General features: G+C 44.9%; 2 protein-coding genes across 2 annotated transcripts; one reads left to right on the forward strand and one right to left on the reverse strand.

The window, feature by feature from the left end:
• Positions 1-13,837: 13,837 nt before the first annotated feature.
• LOC108165605 (pupal cuticle protein 36) lies at positions 13,838-16,277 on the forward strand. The gene is made up of 4 exons (XM_017301680.2): positions 13,838-13,983; positions 14,859-15,076; positions 15,161-15,340; positions 15,413-16,277. The coding sequence occupies exons 1-4, from the start codon at positions 13,972-13,974 to the stop codon at positions 15,849-15,851; spliced, it is 849 nt and encodes a 282-aa protein (XP_017157169.1). The 5' UTR covers positions 13,838-13,971; the 3' UTR covers positions 15,852-16,277.
• Positions 16,278-16,610: 333 nt separating this feature from the next.
• On the reverse strand, positions 16,611-19,149 carry LOC108153653 (Meckel syndrome type 1 protein homolog). Its single transcript, XM_017283759.2, has one exon. The coding sequence runs from the start codon at positions 18,939-18,941 to the stop codon at positions 16,827-16,829; it is 2,115 nt and encodes a 704-aa protein (XP_017139248.1). The 5' UTR covers positions 18,942-19,149; the 3' UTR covers positions 16,611-16,826.
• Between the last annotated feature and the right edge of the window lie 531 nt (positions 19,150-19,680).

A 19,680-nucleotide genomic window follows, 5' to 3' on the forward strand; every position in this document is an offset into this window, starting at 1 on the left:
TACAGCCTAAGCATCAATGTGTGCTGCATTTGATAAAAGTAAATGAAATTAATAAATCATACAATACCAATACTATATTGTACTATATGTATGTATATGGAAATAGCAATATTGTTTCAACCCAAGAGTAAAAATTACAAATTACAAATTACAAATCTGAAATGCTATGAAAGCGAGCAGCTGAGGAGGGAGCCGCCACAACAGCAATAAAATCAATATTTAATATTGTAAATTTCCGATTCCAAATGAAAGCAAAACGTAAATGAAAACCAACAAAAATGTTAAGTTATTGTATAAAAACAAATCCTAAATAAAAAATGAACGCAAATACATGAAAAACTATCCTCAGTATCGCCATGAAACCAGCCGTCAGGAAACCGTCAGGATTGCTTTAAGACGTCCATTCCTGGAGGTGTTATTCTGATATTTTCTGGTAATTAATTCCAACGGACTAGGGAGATTTTACCCAGATATTCCTAAATAGAATGCTGTATTGAATGAGAATCTTCAGTTATCCGAAGTTTGTAATCTGTTGTTTTTTTGTTTTATCTGGATCTCGATGCAAATTGGGAATATGTATGGTTATATAAGCAATAAGCAATGGTAATTTCGCCCGACTCCATATTAAAATGGCAGCCTGAAAGTTTGCTTTGAGGTCGAATTCTAGAAGGGACTATGTGCTGATTGCCAGTCACCTGTCAGTCTGGCAAAGCCCTCTTTTGAGCGCCACAACACCTCAATGATGGATCTAGATGGACACACAAGACTTGGACCAATCTTCAATGAAATTAATGAACAACGTAGGCTATTGAAGGTGATTAGCCATGGCTACATATCCTTTCCTCACTTCTCCCAATCGCAAGCGATGGGATAATACTTAATACTTTACTTTTTTTAATACTTATCAAGTATTAAATAACTTTCCAATTGATTGTTCCATCTCTGTTACATGTTAAGCCATCCCCACAAGAATGCTCCAATCATCCACTGGTTGTTTACGCTAAAACAGGCGCGTTCTTAAAGCCTGAAAAGCAGACCAGATCCCTCAACTCGCAAACCGACTGCTCTGAGTTGCTGGAGAGATCTATGTAATGAGTAACCCTTGGGTTTAGTCAAAATCAAACGGAACTTCATTCGTTACAAATTTAGATATATTTGTATACCATTTATTCAGATTATTCGGAATGGAAAGACTCGCCATCATTGGATTGGCCACTGTGGTTACTGTCCCATTGATCTACGCCTTGAAGAAACACCTGCAGTCGTCCGAGCTGGCTCAGGAGGAGGAGGAGGAGGATCTGGAGAATGTGGAGATGCCTGAGTATGAGGCCATGGAGCTGGCACGTTTAATTTCGATTTTGTGCGCTGCACTGGTCGTGAAGAGGCTGTATTCTCGTGAAATCTTTTATAAAATCATGATTATTTTCCTCGAGCGTATGCAGCCTTTGCAGTAATGCAATTTTCAATTCAGAGATGCCATTGATTCAATCCACCAATCAAAATGCAAGTCCTGATTTCCACTTGCATGTTTCGATATATTTTTAAGTTGAAGTGGAAACAGGATTAACCAAATATTATTTACGTTGCATTTTATTGGGGGGCACCAAATACTATAGGGGCAGTATTTCATTAATGAAGATGAAGTACTTCTTGGGACTTGGTATCGGAATGTGGTGGAAAATGCCCAAACATCGCATGTGCCCTGGTGGTAACATATAATTGATGTGGAGCTTTGGCCTGAACCAAAAGTCTGTGGCTCCTTTGACAGACAAGATATAGTCTCCCATGCCTACTGATTGTTCAGTAAATCAGGAGGAGCTCAAATTCGTGGTCCGATCTCGTGAGGATGATCGCTCTTCAGTACCATCCGATCAAGCGAGAGCAAAGAGCTTCGGCTGTCATCGGATTTCCTGATTAATTGCCAGGTCGGACCAGGGTCTCTCTGGTCTGAGTCTGTCTCTAACTCTGCTGCTACAGAGAGCACCAACTACAATATCAAAGGCGGGTAGTACCTCAATGTGGGGAATACTCGTACTTCACTGGGCCAGGGGCATGCCACTTTATTGTAGTTTGATACATGCTTATGTCAAAGCACTGGAACTTCAAATAAAATAGTCCCATTAGATTTTTGATATCAGATATAAACCTGTCAGTATTTTTCCATTGGGATAATTTTAAAATTTTGGAAATTTTAAAAATTAAAGCTAAAATCTAAGGACTGAAAACGCGTCGAGAGAGGGGAATACGAATTAAGTTCGGGAGTCGATTTATCAAGTGAAATCAACGGGATCCCCCAGAAAAAATGCCTAAGGTTCGCCGGGGTCACGTGAGTGGGACTCAAGAGCCCCAGAGAGCCAGACGCTCTACCCCAATGAGCCAAAAGACAAAAGAGCCCATTGTCGTTGCCCCAGGGACAGTGAATAAACAGGAGCTGGCGGTCTTTGAGGTGGAGATGATCATAGACCAGCGCAAACGAGGCGGTCGCACAGAGTTTTATCTCAAGTGGAAGCACTACTCCGAGGAGTTCAATTCCTGGGAGCCACGGTCCCATTTGATGTGTCCCAAGCTGGTGAAAGAATACTTCAAGAAGCCGCGCCAGATTGCCCGGCGATTGATCTACTACTAGGCCAGCTACATACCAAGATCCTAGAGTCCATAAGCGATGACCAGAGCTTAGACATACTACCACATACCTTACCTTTCTACACGGTCAACTACAGATACCATCGCTCACATGGCAGACTCTAGATTCATACACTTTACACTGCCTGCAAATATGCTACGTTGTTTGGAAAAGTTGCACACAATAAACGAGACGCCAGCGGATCTAATGGGATGGGGTAGGAAAAACGTTGCCTGACAGTTGCCTGCACAAGTTGGAGCAGAATCCTACCCCCCTTAATGGGCAAAAATGCTTAAAAATGTTCCTTTTCGTTATTAAGGTGTTCCCCTTTCTGAAAATTTCAGTTCCCGCTTGGACAAAAGGCAAAGAATGCCTCTGCCACATTTTGTGTGGGCGATACGATGCGAGAGACACAAATCGGGTCGACAGCTTCGCCACACGCTCCACTGATTGATGAATGCTTTTAGCCCATGCGATCGGTCTATAGTTGATTGCAATTGTTTAAGGCTAACAAATCGCTTGTTGCTTCCGCATTGGCCAAATAAAAAATGACAAAAATAAAAACAGAATTCGCAGCAGGAGCACCTTTCACCCCATCGCCTCCGATCGATTCAATTAGCCAAAGCAAATCTGTAGATCTCCAAATCGCTGCTCGTTAATTAATCTCATGACGCAACTGAATAATTCAACGCGTAAGAACGCCACGATGACGCAGATCCAGAATGTAGTTTCGAGTGTATGTATCATTTTGAGTGACGAAAGAGCTGCCATCTGCCATTTGTTTATAACACATCCTTGAACAATGGACATATCCATCCACTGCTCCACTGCGTCTGCCCCTTATTTCTTAACCCTTATGGAATAACAATCTTGAAAGGAATGGAATGGAATTGAAGGCGAAATAAGGAGGCCTCATCATTTCGAGGGGTTTCTTCTTTGTTAGATGTGGGGCTATGAACGTAGGATCCGCACTGGATGTTTTCAGTTGAAGTTGTAGCACGAGTAGGCTAGTACTCTCATTTCTATGAAAATAAACGATAAACGACAAACGAGAAGGCTTTGGGTTCATTTGTGACAAATTGACAAATTCATATGCGCATACAAATTGCTCAGTATGGATATTTTTGAAATCGTATGTGCTGTAATTATCTACGTCCTGATGAAGACAATGCATCCAGCTGTTGTCGTACAGGAGGAAGAAGAAGATGAGGATGTGGATGTTCCTGTTCCTCTGCTTGTGCGTGCGAATGTGCATGTGGGTGTGGAGAATGAGCTCGGGAATCGGGCCAATCGGCTGCAACCTGAAGACTGGGATTATATGTTTAGCTTTGTATACGTTGCACTGATCGTCTATAACGTGCTATGCACTGAAACGTTTTACGAAATCATTTTTTCTTGGCTCGGACCGGCACAGTATCACTATTTGCGTTTCTGAGTGAGTTCTGACTTTGATGCGCTTTTTAGTAGTAAATCATTCAGCCTTAAATATTTGTTGCAGCTTTGGTTTCAACAGCCTGGCTCACCGAGATCTGAAAGATGCTGCAGTCCTGTGTTATAGCCCTGTTGAATTGAGAGATGCCATCTAGCTACCAATTAAACGCTCAGAGCTGGTTTCCTCCACCCTGTATCGATATCTATTAAAGTGGCAGAGGAAAACAGAGTTACACAAAGAATAATATTTGCTCTGCTCTTTTTATTAGAAGGGGGTGTATGGCTATGCCACATACAGTATCGTATAACAGGAGTTTTTGGGGGCAAGAAGTTCCCCCCCGAAAAAGACTACTTCAACGCACAACATTGGGAGAATGGGAAACCAGAATCTGACTTCTTCTTCTGGTTTGTGGCCTCTCTCGATATTGATTCGAGCTAATTTATGAACTTGACTCGAAAAGACATTTATAGCAATTTATCTGGATTTGGTTTATGGGTTTCTGCCATCTGATTCAGTTCTCCTCATTCGCATTCGCAATCGGCTTCGGATTGGGGGGGATTGGTATGAAAGATTAATTGGCATTCGCGGAGCTGTCAATTTTTAAATTGTTGCGCCTAAGTAAGCGGAAATGTTTCTGATCTCAGCCAGCTTGGGTCCAAATAGAACTCGGATTTAGATTCGGGCTTGGGTCTCGATGTTGTAGGGGCTGATGATGACGATGATGATGATGATGATGCTACCTATGGCACCCACTCAGTAATGGAGAAGGGGAACTGGATTTTGGCCATCTATCTAATGAAAGTCAGCCATCGTTAATGGTCAAACGTGTTTTCTTCTCATTGGACATATGGCCTGACGTCTACAGTGCCACATAAAAGTCTCATGACCACTTTTGTGATTGACGATTGATTCGGTGCGTATTTTTGTTTAAATTATTCCAATTTAGCAAGTTATAGGCTCTTTAAGTGTTTCCCTTTTCACTTTTGTTTCCACTGTATCAGAGCTTCTATCATCAACTGCTCGCCAATTTTATCCTGAAGCCTAGGGAGTTTTCTGAATTCTAAGCTATATTCGAAGTCTAAAAAATAATTATTTGCCATCAGTGCCCCGCCTTTAAGTTCCCACCTTAATAAGTCTTCTGACCGATTTCAATCCAAGTAACTCTGTGGTTTGTAGATTTTGTTGCAGATCAGTAAATCTAGAAAATATTTCATGTCCAAATTCCCCTTGGGGGAACGAGTTCTTTGTTTTCATTGTGTGGTGCATATACTTTTTGCTTTGACTGTTTCGCCATCCGTTCTCCAGCCTCGACGTTTCCCCCAGAGCTAATTTGCGAGTGCGATTCTCGTGCAGGTGCAAATTATGATGGGATCGAAACAACACAATCGATACCCAGAAAGGCAGGCATTCGGTTTTCGGGAGCCGAGCCATTTGATACCCTTGCACACCGGACGAATGATGAGAGACACGAGTACGATATTGTAAATATTACAAAATTAATAAAATTACAAAATGTTGATCTATGATACAATATGTGTGCATAAATATATGATACAGTTATCCATATACCATAATCACTCTGTGACACCATGACAGTCATAGCACCCTCTTCTGCAAGGGTATATTTACATACATACTTTTACTAAACAGATATTAGATTAGGAGAGGAGTAGAAAGACATGAAGCGGTAAAAACCCTATCCCAGCCATCGCCTGTTACCGTGTGCTAGATGGATTCGAAGATGGAGATCAAATCAGTATAAAAAAACAACACAATCAATCGACAAAAATAAAACCAGTCGGTCCGTTGTGATTCGCGACACACGGCCGCGACTATACTAATACCTCGTACTCAGTCAGCATAGATGCATTTAGATATATGTAAGCTTATAATTTATCTAGCTTATGTACTTTATACGTAATTGTACGTGAACGCCGCTCACTCCGCCAGGGGGCGCATGCTGCTCGAGGAAGAGTGTGTGTGAGAGAGAGAAAGAGAGAGAGAGAGAGAGATATCGAGTCCGTGGCAGGGAACTCTTCAAATGGAAATCGTTTACTTCATTCTAGCTATAATAAAGATCCGATCATATCCAGATTCGGATAGTGCTTCCTTCAGGCTGTTAAACAAATCTGATATACCCTAATATGCTCTTTGAGTACAGGGTATACAAAAACGCTGCGCATGCGCCGCACGCGTCGCTGGACCACACAAAGCACACGCACACTGTCACACTCTTTAATCAAAGAATTAGTATTGGCGCATGTCTGTCTAACTGTACCCCGCAGAGACGCGCACGCGCTGCCACTCTCTCACGCCTCAACCTCATCCTCTCCCGGCGTCACAGTGTGCCAGTGCGAGAGACTTAGAGCCAAGGCAGAGTGACGGCAGTGAGACAGCAGTGGAGTCGCGCAGTCTGCGCCGTATGTAAGCAGAAGTGGAGCAAGTGTCTTCGATTTGTCTTTTGACTATCTTCTCGCTCCGCGGGGCGTCTTCGCCGACTGCTTCAGAGTCAGAGTCATAGTCAGCGTTAGCGTCAGTGACAGTGACGTTGCTGGCAGCAGAAGCGCAACGGAATTATTTGAATGATTCCCATTCCGATTGATCGGATCAGATCATCAATGTTTCATTCATACATACAATGTTTCGTTGGATGGGTAAAGGTGTCTGGCATGGGCATGGGGGATGGCTCATCTCTCGTATTATTGGTAGTAATGGCTTGTATTTTATCTGATTTCCCACATAATAAGCTCCAGTTCCCATGTCCACTTATTTCGACCAACAATAGTTCTACGGATAGTACAGCGAATGTACCACCTTAATCGATACCTGTTTCTGTTCCCACTAAAAGTTAAGCTAATATTTCTATAGATTTTTCAATGACTCCGATTGATAGAATCATTTCTAATTCTATTGTTATATCTGGTCCATGGATACGTGAAGGGAAACCTTCTCCATGTTGCTGACTGACACACTTCTCAGTCGTTGGTTGCCCTTGGCGCGGCTTAAGCTGGACCCCAGCTGGACGAAATCTGTTGAATTTTTAATTGTACTCGTATGTATATTCCAATGGCTATTTTTAGCTTTTCTACACACAAAATGCTAACAAGACAGAAAAAACTCGCTTAGCGTTGACCGGACTGATCGTTGCGGAAAACTCAGATAAATTATTAAATAAACAACTCGTAAACTCGAAACTCGAATGGGAATACTATGAATACGAATACGCACACGTATACGAATACGATCTATTAATTAGATGGATCAACAGAGTTCTATTGACTTTTCTCGGCTCGGATCGGGATATAGAATCGAAATCGGTGATTTATAATCCCCATAAAACTTTTAATGGAATTAGTGAGCCAGAGTTAATTGAACGACAGCCTTAAATGGTGGCAGCGACAATCGGGCCTCGTTTTTATGCGTTTTCTTCCTCCCAAGCCAGAACTCGAATTCTGGTTCGGCGGGACTTCGATTTGGGTTCTGGACTAGCATAGTTTAATGGCCCACAGTACACCCAGAGAAACTTAGATTTAAATATGTATGCCATTAAATAAAATCCTCCGAGAGTGAGAATATTACAATACGAATTTATATGTATGTATTTCGTATTTAAATGAAATATTGTCAGTGTTTCAAATGGTTTCATGTTTATGTAGAGTCAATATTGGCTGCATTCAAATTACTTGTAAATACGTTTATATTTAAATCAAAGAAAATTATATTTAACTTCCGTAAAGCTGAATTTCCGTTTACTATGAAATTTTCCTTTCAGTTTATTGGCACAGTGCCAGTGTTTGTAACTGTAGAACAGGTGTTGAGTGTTGGGTAAGCATCTGGTTACTTTATAAAAATGGTAGTACTTCATGTCGAAGTAGGCTGGTATTTTAATGCACTAAGAAACCTTTGGTTTTAATCATACTAATCATCGGAGCTGTCTCGTTACAAATTGAAATATAGTTGTTTAGCAATTACTCTATACAATTATTCAAAATGAAAAGATTTGTGATCATTGGACTGGCCGCAGCGGTTACTATCCCATTGATTTATGCCTTGAAGAAACGCGTACGTCCGACTGAAGTGGTGCAGGAAGAGCAGGAGGACGAGGAGTGCGAGCAGGAGGCCCAACTGGTGGAGGAGGATGGGGATGAGCCGTGGATGATGGAGTATGATCTGGTGGACGAAGAGGGTTACGGGCAACCTCCACTTGAAAGTGAAATCGGTATTGAGGAAATAATTGTGATTTTGTGCACTGGATTTTTCCTGTCAAAAATATTTTCGCGTGGCGTGTTCTATAAAATCCTGATGTCGAGGCTCAATCTTGTGCAGTAATGCATTTTCCTTCACCTGTGCTTAATCCTGTATCTTGTATCCTGTTTCCTGCTTCCTTCTTCTGTTCCTCCCTGAGTGAGTACTGTCTTTGATTCGCTTTTGACTCGCTTCCATTCATTAATACATGTTTCTTGTAGCACAAGTATCCCCAAATTCCCTTAGCTACCGATCAAATCTGGAAGATCGATGTAGTCAAAGAAAATTTTCCTAAAACTCGCCTTGACAAATGCATAGCCCTGGTTCCCCCTTCCATGTTTCGATGTATGCTTAAGTGGGAGTGGAAAACCGGGTTACCGCACAAATATCTTTCTAAAGAAAGACAGAGAACCCTTGAAACGAGCAGCTTTTGAATTGGACGAGATTCAATCCACGGAGACTTTAATCAAATACATCTGAAACACTTAAGGCAAATATTCTTCATTTCATTACTGAAACGCAGTGTATGCATACAAAATGTCAATAGATACGATATTACGATCGGGAACTTAAGACTCCACTGAGCCCAAAATAAAAACTACAATAAAAACTGGTCTTAATTATACTTGAAGAAATTCAGCAGAATCTACAAAGATCAATAAAAAGAGTCGTAGGGATGGATCATCAGACACGATGGACAGATGGACAAAGACAATCGAATAGGGGGACAACAGGAAACCAGGGAACCGGGGAACCGACTGACAGAGAGGCAGAAAACTTTACGTTTTCGGGGTAAAAGCAAAACGTGTTTAGCTTTCTATTTAAACTATGCAAATTTGCATTGATTATTTATTTGTTGGCTATAACACAAACACAAAAAAAAAAAATAGAAAAAATAGAAAAAATATAAAATAAAACTGAAAAAACTGAATAAAAACCGCTAAAAAAAGATTGTAGAAAAGAGCCATAAAAAGGAGCGTTTGCTCGATAGGCAGTGGTGCTGAGCTGGTGCTGGTGGCTCGGGGAAATATGCATAACCGGTCAAAGACCACAGAGAACCTGATCGCAACTCGATTTAGTTGGAACGCCCGTCCGGATTGTCTTGTCGCTTGGCTGGGATGGGACTCGGATTCGGATTCGGATTTGGATTCGGATTCGATTCTAGACGCGAAGAATGAATATTTGGCAGCTGCCGAGCTGTAGCTGTGCGAGTATTTCCTTAAGTTGGCCATAAAATATGATTTAGCCACTTATTATTTATGGCTTGGAACTGCTGTTGACAAAAGACAGCAGCAGCCACCCTAGCAGGTAACCAGATCTCTAATTCACATTCAGATTCGGAGCCCCCGTTGGACTCAGGGGTGGGCTGGGAACGGCAGCGGGGGACCACATGCAGCCATAACAGATCGCTTATATGATTATTCCATTCAAATTCAATCATCGCCCTGGACATGCTCCAATAACGACAACCCGCGTTCGCCAAATCCAGAATCGCTCTGTCACCTCCGCCACCTACAAGAAATCAAGATGCTTCGATAAGACAGAACGCTTGGGAGGGGAATGGGGCTCGTGCATGTGTCCCCATGCAAATGAGTCTCGGACGGATCGGACAGCAATACGGACAGCGTCAGAGCTGAACCTGTGAACCAGCTCCAAAGTGTGAGCATGGGAGTATAGTATAGAATAAAAGCGGTCGATACATATCAGATATAAAGAATGATTTAGTTCTAGAATGTATGGGATACAATCTAAAATTTCTGTCTAGAGAAAAATCCGCTGTTAGCATTCCAAGAATCTTGATCGATTTCTTGTGAACGGAAAACCAAGGCTTCAGACTTATCCGATGTACTGCTTGCAGGATAATTTCTAGGAAAAATCGATGTTATTCATGGATATATGAGATCCTCATGGGGTGGCCTCTCGTCTGGCATATTTTGATGATCAGAAGAGCCATTGCGCAGTTTGACGCTCAATGATCGTCTCCGCTGATGATTCTTAGTCATGCTGTTCAAATTTAGGGCCTGATTTCAGTGTTTTCTTCATGCCACAGCCGCAGCCATAGCTCTCGAGCTAACATGATTTTAGCATAATGGATCCCGCAGTGCCTCCCAAGGGCAGTTTATCGAATCGTTTCCAGTCGATTCCGCAGAAGAAGGAGAAGGGAGTCTTAACTGAATCAAACAGAACAGAACCGCACAGAGCAGAACAGAACAGAACAGAACAGAATAGAGTGTTTTGGTTTCTTGGAAATCTCGTTTTTGTTTCCTTATAATTGCTAATTTATTTATTTATTTTATACCTACTTTTTTCTGCTCTTTCTTTATTGTTTTGGAAAAATACACACGAAAACAAGAAGGGAAGGGTCGGGCCGAAGATTTGAATACTCTCTGCCAGAGACAGATCAAAATATTCCAGCATTATGGCTTATTCCTATGACAGCCATATGATATATGTGGATATATGCGATATTAATTTGAACGATAAATTAGTCTCCAAATTGTGGGAATACTTAGGTTCAGGCGGTAGCCTGGGGGAGTGATGAAACCCTCCCAAGCTCACTTGGACCTGTAGAAGGTCCGTTGTGGTGGGAATACTTACTTAGGATTAAAAAATATACATCTTAAAGGGAAAAGGGTACAGTTAACAGGGTACAGATTAGGTACAGCAACAGCAACAGCAACAAACTGGCTTTCAAAGCCAAAATACTCTCAAATCGCAGGTGGGAACGAATCTGAAAAGCGGCAAAATTTCAAACGGACTGCGAAACGAGGGAACTGGGGGCTGCGTAACAAGTTGTTCGATCTGTTAATTTGCCAAAGATATACTCGTAAAACAACGCACAAAAATCGATAACAATAAAAATTGGGGGACAAAAACAAGACCAAATGAAACACTTTCTTTTCGCTATGCAAATCTCAAAATGAAGTAAAAATTGATGATAATTTATCCGGCGTATGCAGCGACACAAAGGCTTTTATCGGCGACGGGACTTTTAGGCAACAGCCGCAGCTGTTGGCAGATGATACCGATTGAACACGACTTTAACGATGATGTTGATGAGTCAGACGAGGGGCCACTGCCACTCCCTTGGGCGGACAGTGAGAGAACTCGTTTGGGGCTAAGTGAGACATCATGTCTAATCACTCCACTCCACTCCACTCCAATATTTGTTTTGGGGCGTGTATGCAAGCGTGTATGCATGCAAATCCGATATCAAAGACATACTACATATAGCATGAATACAGATATTTTCCAAGGCAAAAGCCATCATCAACGGATGGACGGCCAGACACCGCTGACAAGCTGTTGAAATGGCCAAAACGTTTTCATTAGCCAAGCAGATCAGCGCGTAACCAGAAGAAGAATCTCGCCACGGCACAGAGCCAGAGATCTCTGCTTCTACTTCTGCTTCTGCTGGTGGGGTTGGGGCTTTTGTGCTTTGATGCTCTAAGGCTTTTGGGGGTTTCGTCGCTTGTAGACGAAAAATGAATGCCGTGCGGCATTCGTTTAAGTTATTAAGCATAAAACTTAAATTAGAGGCACCATTAGCGATTATCATTAGAGCTGCGTGTCCGGTCCGGTTTGATTCCAATCCTATCCATTCGATTTCTGTTTAGTTCCATTTCTGTTCCACTCTCCATCGCTGTCCGATCCGAAGCCATCAGACTTTGATGCCAAGGACTCACTCCCTCTGGATAACCCAAAAGTACGCCCCCACAACAGAGAATGGCAATGGTTTTAAGAGACTTGAAAATTGGACAACAATTGGTATGGTATTACGGCCTATTCATAATTATCAATGAAACAGGAATCCACATACATGTATTTATGGCCAATGCTGCAAGTACAACAACTAATATTCAGATGATTCAAGAACTTGAATGAATCCCCAGACAAAGGCCAAAAAGCCTCTCCAATGAACGTAGCATACTGGAATGAATGTGACCCTGTGGGTCAGTTGCAATGATTAGCGGTAGCCAAGACTTAGGAATTGGCATACTCGTAGAGAGACTGTCGATCCGATATGAGAACCGCCGGATTGTAGAAGAGAACCGAAGTGTTGATAAATATGATAAGCCCGAAACGGAACGGCTAATTAAGCGAAGGCTGAACGAGATTTGAGACCATTACCATATGAGAATGGTGTCTCTTGGACGCTGATCGTAATCACAGTCACCATCTGATGATGATGATCATCATGATCATCATCACGATGATAGATAAAATATGCTAAGTGTACACAAATCGCCCATCTTCGATCTCCGATCTCTTGCTCAGAATTAGAATCAGCATTGGATCGCTTTGGTTCATTCAACAGAGTTATCCGAAGCTTGGATCCGCAGGAGGGGGTCCACGGTCCACGGTCCACGGTCCACGGTTTACTGTTTACGGTCCAGTGTCCGCTGAAACTGGTACCTGGGCTAATCGTTAATCGTGAATCAACGCATATTTTATCAGTCTCCGTGCAGGTTCCACTCCACTCTGCTCCACCCTAACCCCTATCTCCGTTAGTATGTATGTGTCTTATATCCACTCGTATTCCATGCTTTATAAAAAATTAACGTAGATTTAAATTTACGCATATGTATACTCGTATTCGTACGGATTCGGGCAGATAGACGGCGATACTCACGCCAAAAAAAGAGGCGAAAAAAAGCCATCATTAAACGTGTATGCTAATTCGATGATGGCGGTTTTCTAATTTTGTTGTCCGAAACCAGATTTCCATGCGGGGTCCGTCGGAACTGTCCACGGTGATCGAGGCACACAAAAACCGCCCAACAACAACGATGGCCGGCCCTAAACAGTTACATCTTAAGGTCCGATTCATAGATGGATGGATGGATGGATGATTAGCCCCCCAACCCACCTGCCCACCTGCCAGCCTAATCCCTACCTCCCCCCGTCTCACTGACAGATGACAAACGCAGACATCATTCTACGAGTGGCAGAGACAGGGCGACGCGTCGGCATCTGCCAAGCAGAATTGATAGCATTGACAGAAGCGGAAAACAAGCAGCACTATGAGTAGTGAGAGCGACAAAGCATTGATAAGAGAAGCATAAGAAACAGAAAGCAGTTTAGAATAGACATTTCCCATTAAACAGTAGAAAAAGAAGTACTTGCAGAATTAGCATAACAGCAAGCAGTACTTGCAGCACTAGAAGTAGTGCAAGCTGCAGGCAGAAGAATGAAGCAGTTGATTAAATAAGGTAATCAATTAAACATCGCTATCAGCATCATGCCACAGCAGACGCGTCGCAGAACAGAATCACATGCAGCATGAAGACGGCGTAGAAAGAATCACAAGAACAAAGCTCTGGCCAGCATCAACAACACAAGCAAAACATTCAAAGCAGAGGTAATTCAAGCAGCAGAAAAGCAGCGCGAGGCAGCACATTGTCCGGTTCGTCTTCGCTTGCTGCTTGCTTCTTGCTGCTTCTGCTTCGCCACTGCTTCTTTTTCGTTTTCTCGTTCTCCGGCAAACCGCGCGCCGCTCACACGAGTATAAAAGGAAACGAGACGGTGCCATCGGTTGTATTTATTTGCTAGAATCTGTGCGCACCGGAACAGCTTACCAGCTGAAAGTGGAATTTCTCTCAAAGCCAGATCCGTTCAGCCTCCGTTATCCTCGTTTTGAATTTTTTGTTCTCAACCCGCTCAAAGAAACATGAAGAGCTTTGTAAGTGACCGACAAAAAAACAAGAAAATAAACAGAATCAGAAACAGAGACAAAATTAATATAAATAAGAGATGCTTAATCGAGACATTTTTTTATGGTGCCGCATGTGAAAAAAGGATGCAGTGAAAGTGTAAACCCAAAAGATTTATTGCATTGTCCTTCCGAATGGAACTCCATGAAAAATTATATATGTAATTGAGGGAAGACTGTGGTAACAGTATGGAAGGCAACAAGGATGAAAGCTTCCATTTGAATGGAATCTGATAGGTTCCACAGCTTGCAGTGAAGCTTACAGGTGGAAAGAAGGCTTTCCATTGCTTTCCATTAAGAGATCGATCTATCAACTTTGAGGTGCTGCTGCTCTGTCCCCGCTTCAGCGGTCAGATGAGGCGAAATCATCGAATGACAAATCTTGAAGCGACTAAAAACAGACATATAACCATTACTGCCTCGTCCCAAAACCAAATCAAATAAATCAAATAAACGTATTAGCTGGCTCTCTAGCAACAACAAGAAACCCCAAGAAACGCGCGAGACAATGCGACGACTACGACGTCAAGGCAAATAAAACAAAGCGGCCACAGCGCGACTGATGCGCGACTCCAGCGCTGGCAAAGCCGCCAGAAAAACGCTGGCAAAGCGCACGCCACTTTGATTAATTGGCCGCTAATGCTAAATGCAAAAGACTTCGTCTGAAATTAAAACATTAACTGCAAAAAGCGCCCAGCCATTTTGTCAGTGATTTATGCCGTGCGACTTGGACATGTGTTTAGATATATCTGTGGATAAATGGAGGGGTTTGGGGGGTGGGGCGTGGACTTGTTTCGATCGATTTTCGTTTGACTAATTTTCGTTTTCTGCTCTTCATTTTTCAGTTGTTGTTGTTGGTGTGCTTTGCGGCGCTGGCGGTGGCCGATGTGAAGCATCTGACGGACCGGAATCTGGATCTGTTTAAGTACGATCCCAGCGATATCTACACCCTGCCGGAGGACATTGACGACGACAAGCCGGCGGTGCACTTCAGCGGCGATGTGATGAAGGCCAAGACCGAGAAGCTGCAGAACTACAATTCCGGCAAGAAGTTCAAGTTGGAGTGAGTACAACGGCATCAATGGTCTATCGCTGCAGCTGTACTAAGTCCGCGATGCCCTTTCCCCATTCCCTATTCCCTCCACAGACTGAAGACGCAGAACGGCATTGAGGTGAGCAGCGTTGGAAAACTGAAGGACGACAAGACCTTTGTGGTCAGTGGATCGTACTCCTTCACCGGCGCCGATGGCAAGCGCTACAAGACCCGCTACACGGCCGACGAGTTCGGCTACCATCCCATCACCGAACTGGATCTGGACATTCCCGAGTAAGTTTTCCACAACATGCCGGAGTTCCGAAGGAGATATCCTTATCGTGTGATCTTTGTGTGTGTCTGCAGGCCCCAGCCCCTGGTCGCAGCTGGCCAGAGGCCCGCCGTGGATGCCAGCAGCCTGTTGGGCAACAAGAACCGCTTCCAGTTCCTCCAGCAGAGCCTCAACCCTGAGCAGGCCGGTCCCCTGCGCGGCAGCGGCCAGAGCGGCGACGACTACAGCTACACGCCCCAGAAGGATGGGGCCAACGGCCAGCTCTTCAGCTCCCCCAACCTCGGTGGCCAGCAGACGCAGTCCAGCGACTACTACGGCAATGCTAATGGAGCCTTCGGCAATGGCAATGGCAATGGGAATGGTTTCGGCAATGGATTTGGCAACGGAAATGGATTTGGAAATGGAAACGTCAATGGATTCGGCAACGTGAATGAGTATGGCAACGGCTATGATTACCAGGCACCCAAAGTGCCGTTGGTGACGCCATCGCGCCAGTACTTGCCCGTAGCATAGGTATCCACCCGAATCCCCCTACCCAGTCCATTCTCTTCCCAGTCCCAGTCCCGCTCCCCTGCGCCCCTGCTTACAGCTGCAAGTATTTAGGTTTAAGTGCAACTCCAACAGGAACCACACATCCAACAACAACCAGAGTAAAAAGATAGTGAAATTTTGTTTTTGTTTGTATCATTTTTTAGTGTTATATACAATGCACAATATTGTATGATATTATACCTCTATATATATATATTGATATATAGTATAATATGTATATCTACACCACACACGCACACACACAAGCACACAACAACACACACACACACGCACACACAAGCACACAAAAAACACAAACACAAACACACCAACCCCGACAAAAGACAAGAAACGAATCTATGTATATACACTGAGTGATATTAGTAGTAAATAAAATGGCTAAACTAACGCCGGAGTGTGTTCTATTCTTCTGCAAGGAGTATTACCAGGGGACGGGCCCCTACCCACAGGTCTCACCCCTGAGATATCGCCACAAGAAATTGAAAATCTCAGAATTGAGAGAGTCTACTGACAGGATTAGGGAAATAAGACCCACCAAAGTGCTGCTTAGCTTCCATTAAAAGCCTAAACATACAGGGAGAGGTCATCCACATATATGTAGTAATAATAATAATACACTAGTATTGCCAGGAGAAAAGTGGCTGCAAAAGGTGCTCTGGTGCAGGTGCCTTTGGAGATAAATCCATCCATATTTTGGGATCGAAAATATATCAGTTTTATCCTTAAGGAAAGGCCGGATAACATAAGTCCTTTCAAAGAGTTTTAAAGTACGATAGGACTGGTATAGACCATAATGGCCCACATTCCATCTACGACTCCATCATAGATGATTTATTATAATCTTATATTTTATTTCTTAATGCTGTTACGAAGCGGCTAACTCAGTCTAGTTTTCGCATGGAAGGAAGCGGAAGTGTGAAGAGTGCAGAGGTCCTCTCAATACGAGGCTTGGTGGCCCAAGAGCGACCGAATGCGCTCCCTGGCCTGCACAAAGGCAGCTATCACCTCGTCCAGCGTGCTAGTCCTGTCCGCCTCGCTTTCCTCGCTGATGTTCAGGCCCAGGTCCATCTTCAGCTGTACCAGCCTCTCCGGCTGGCCCTGCTGCAGCTTGCGAATGCGGAACACCACTGAGCCAGTGTTCCGCATGGCCTTTGCAGTGTCCAGACTGAGGCGCGTGTGGAGACTGGATTCGGGCTTGAAACGGCCCCTGAAGTAGGCCACAAAGTCGAAGTTCTGGCGTCCGCCAATGAAGTATCGGTTGAGGGTGTCCAGCCAGCTGCCCAGCGGACGGGTGCACGGCAGTCGCAGGCCTTCGCCGGACGACGGTGGAAGCGGGTCCAACAGGGAGCAGGCGAAGTGGGCATAGCCCTCGCAGCGTTCGCGCTGCCATCCGTCGATGCTGATGACCTCGAAGTAGACGTGGAGCAGGTGGACGGGATCGAACTGCTCCTCGCAGAGCAGCGTCAGCTGCCAGCAGTGCGCCAGGTGGGCACAACGGGAGTCGCCCGCGCCCAGGCATGTGGCAGTGGCGCCGCGCAAAGGGAAGGGATTGCTGCCGGTCGCCATCGTCTCCACCATGGTGTGGGGAGGCGGCTGGATGTAGTAACGCACATGGATGTTGGGGTGCTCAAAGTGCTGGGCCTCATGTATCTCCAGCAGCAGCGAGACGCGGCGCATCCGCTTGGGCGGCATCTCGAAGTGGCTTAGGGTACGTAGCTCCGTGGTGAGGGACCGCTGTCCCTGGAAGTAGTCCAGTAACTCCTGCGAGCTGGCATCCGGAGACACAGGAAACTCCTCATCTGACCCCACGCTCGTCTCCGCATCCTGCTGGTGCTCTGCGTTCCGCTTGTTCCGCAGCAGGCCCTCCATTCGCAGTTTCCACTCCTCGCCGCCCACCGCCTCCAGCGGCGTGACGCTCTGGAAGCCGTAGCAGTAGAGCTGGCGGCAGTCGTCGACCCTGTCGATCACCACCTCGTAGTCCATGTCGTCAGCGCTGCAGGTGAAGTCCGGATAGACATATACCAGCCCCAGCGCAGGCGAGTACCGGATGGTCACCAGCAGAGTGTCCTCCTGCAGGTCGGCAAAGACGTACATTACCTGGAAGCCGTCGGCGTGGAACTGGCGCGCCTCCAGTGGCAGGTTCTCTTCGCCGTCCGCTTCGATCAGCGTGTGGATGAGGCAGGTGCGGGCCGCGAAGTTCGGATCCTCTATGACCGACACCTGGGACATGGACGCCGAGGAGCTTCTCCCGTTGGGGAACCACGACATCGTGTCCGAACCATTGCGACAGCGCTTCGATTTGTGTATCCTGCGGTGCACGTGCACCAATTCCTCTTTTGCCAGCTCCTGCTGCTCCTCCTCCAACAGCAGATGGTTCTGCTGCAGCTCTATGATGTCCTGGGCCCAGCGGTGGTAGCGGCGCTGCAGCTGCGTAGTGTAGGTGTCCGCATCGTTGCTGTAGGTCTCTAGCTCTGCGCGACTGAAGTACTTTTGCTGCCAGGCAATCTGCAGGTTTGCCGTGCACCCGTTGCACAGCTCCTTGTTGAGGGCGTAGAAGGCCCGGCTGGCGTCGCTGATTTCGTTCCACTTGTTCAGCTCCTGGGGCTGAGGGGCCTGGCTCTCCGTCTCAGTGTCCGCCTCCGCCTCTGACGTCCGATCCTGCTCCAGCTCCGTCTCCGACTTTGGCTGGTGCGTGAGGGCTCCCCGGGGATTGACCAATGTGCTGTAACTACGTTGGGAGCTCGAGCTCCCGCGCGTCGAGCCCCTGGCCGGATTGTAGTAGTTGTAGTAGATCTGCTTGCCGAAGCCCTCGCTGAAAATGGGATCGTCGCACATCGGCACGAAAATAAAGCAGTCGTCATAGAATTCCCGGACGGTTGCTACGGTGCTGGCGCTGGGCGTGCTGTAGAGTCCAGCTCCGGTGTAGTCCAGCTTCGGGACTGGCAGCCACTCGCTCAGGTGCCGCAGCTTGATATCCAGCCGCAAGTCGGTGATTTTCCCACTGAGGCGGTAGATGCCCGTACGCTTAGTGTCTCTGCATTTTTCCGTCATCTCTATTTTTCTGTTTTCTGCAGAACTGGACAATTTTCGTATTTTTTTGTTTTGTGTTCGAATTTCGCCGGTCGTTATGACAATACGTCGTTCATGAACGAACTAATCAACAAAGAACTATTCACTGCAGTGAACGAACTAAGTTCATTTTTATCGGAAATTGTATTTCCCAGTTTATATATTCCGTTTCGTATTTCCAGCTATCTAGGCCCCTCAGCACTGAAATATAATTTTGTCCGATAAATTAATCCATTTTCCATTCCATTGTTGATGGAATATGGGTCGAACCAATAAGGTCAAAATTTTCACAAACCTGAGTTCATATCGCTACATGGCAACTGCACAGGTATGAAATGATCTACATGATTTCTACATCGCTGTAATAATACCGATACTATTGAAGAAAGCTGTGTGTAAAGTGTGTAAGCTGGAGAGGAAACATAATCGAACGAACTCAGTAATTCAGTAAATTACTCAACAAAGATAACAGAAAGATGAGCTTCGCAACATGCCATCCAAATATGAATATTATCTATAATAAAATAATTTAAATTCATATATCGATAACTGCCGAAACTCATACTTGGAACGCAAAACTCATATTTGTGTACAAGCCCTGTAAACATTCATGGTAAATTAAGTATCGGGGTGGATGCGTGCTATTTTACTCGTTTTACTCGTGCTCCAACCTTGTTTTACCTTGCCGGCAACTTGTTTTCTAGCCACATGTGGCCGAGCA

The sequence above is a fragment of the Drosophila miranda genome, chromosome XR (genome assembly GCF_003369915.1).
Source record: "Drosophila miranda strain MSH22 chromosome XR, D.miranda_PacBio2.1, whole genome shotgun sequence".
In the NCBI taxonomy this organism is placed as follows: domain Eukaryota; kingdom Metazoa; phylum Arthropoda; class Insecta; order Diptera; family Drosophilidae; genus Drosophila; species Drosophila miranda.

What these genes read in the sequence shown, in the direction of transcription:
- LOC108165605 (XM_017301680.2), top strand. An exon ending in GGCAAGAAGTTCAAGTTGGA is followed by an intron (nt 15,077 to 15,160) that starts GTGAGTACAACG and finishes TTCCCTCCACAG; the next exon opens with ACTGAAGACGCAGAACGGCA. An exon ending in CTGGATCTGGACATTCCCGA is followed by an intron (nt 15,341 to 15,412) that starts GTAAGTTTTCCA and finishes GTGTGTCTGCAG; the next exon opens with GCCCCAGCCCCTGGTCGCAG.
- LOC108153653 (XM_017283759.2), bottom strand. Translation starts at nt 18,941, where the DNA reads ATGACGGAAAAATGCAGAGACACTAAGCGTACGGGCATCTACCGCCTC.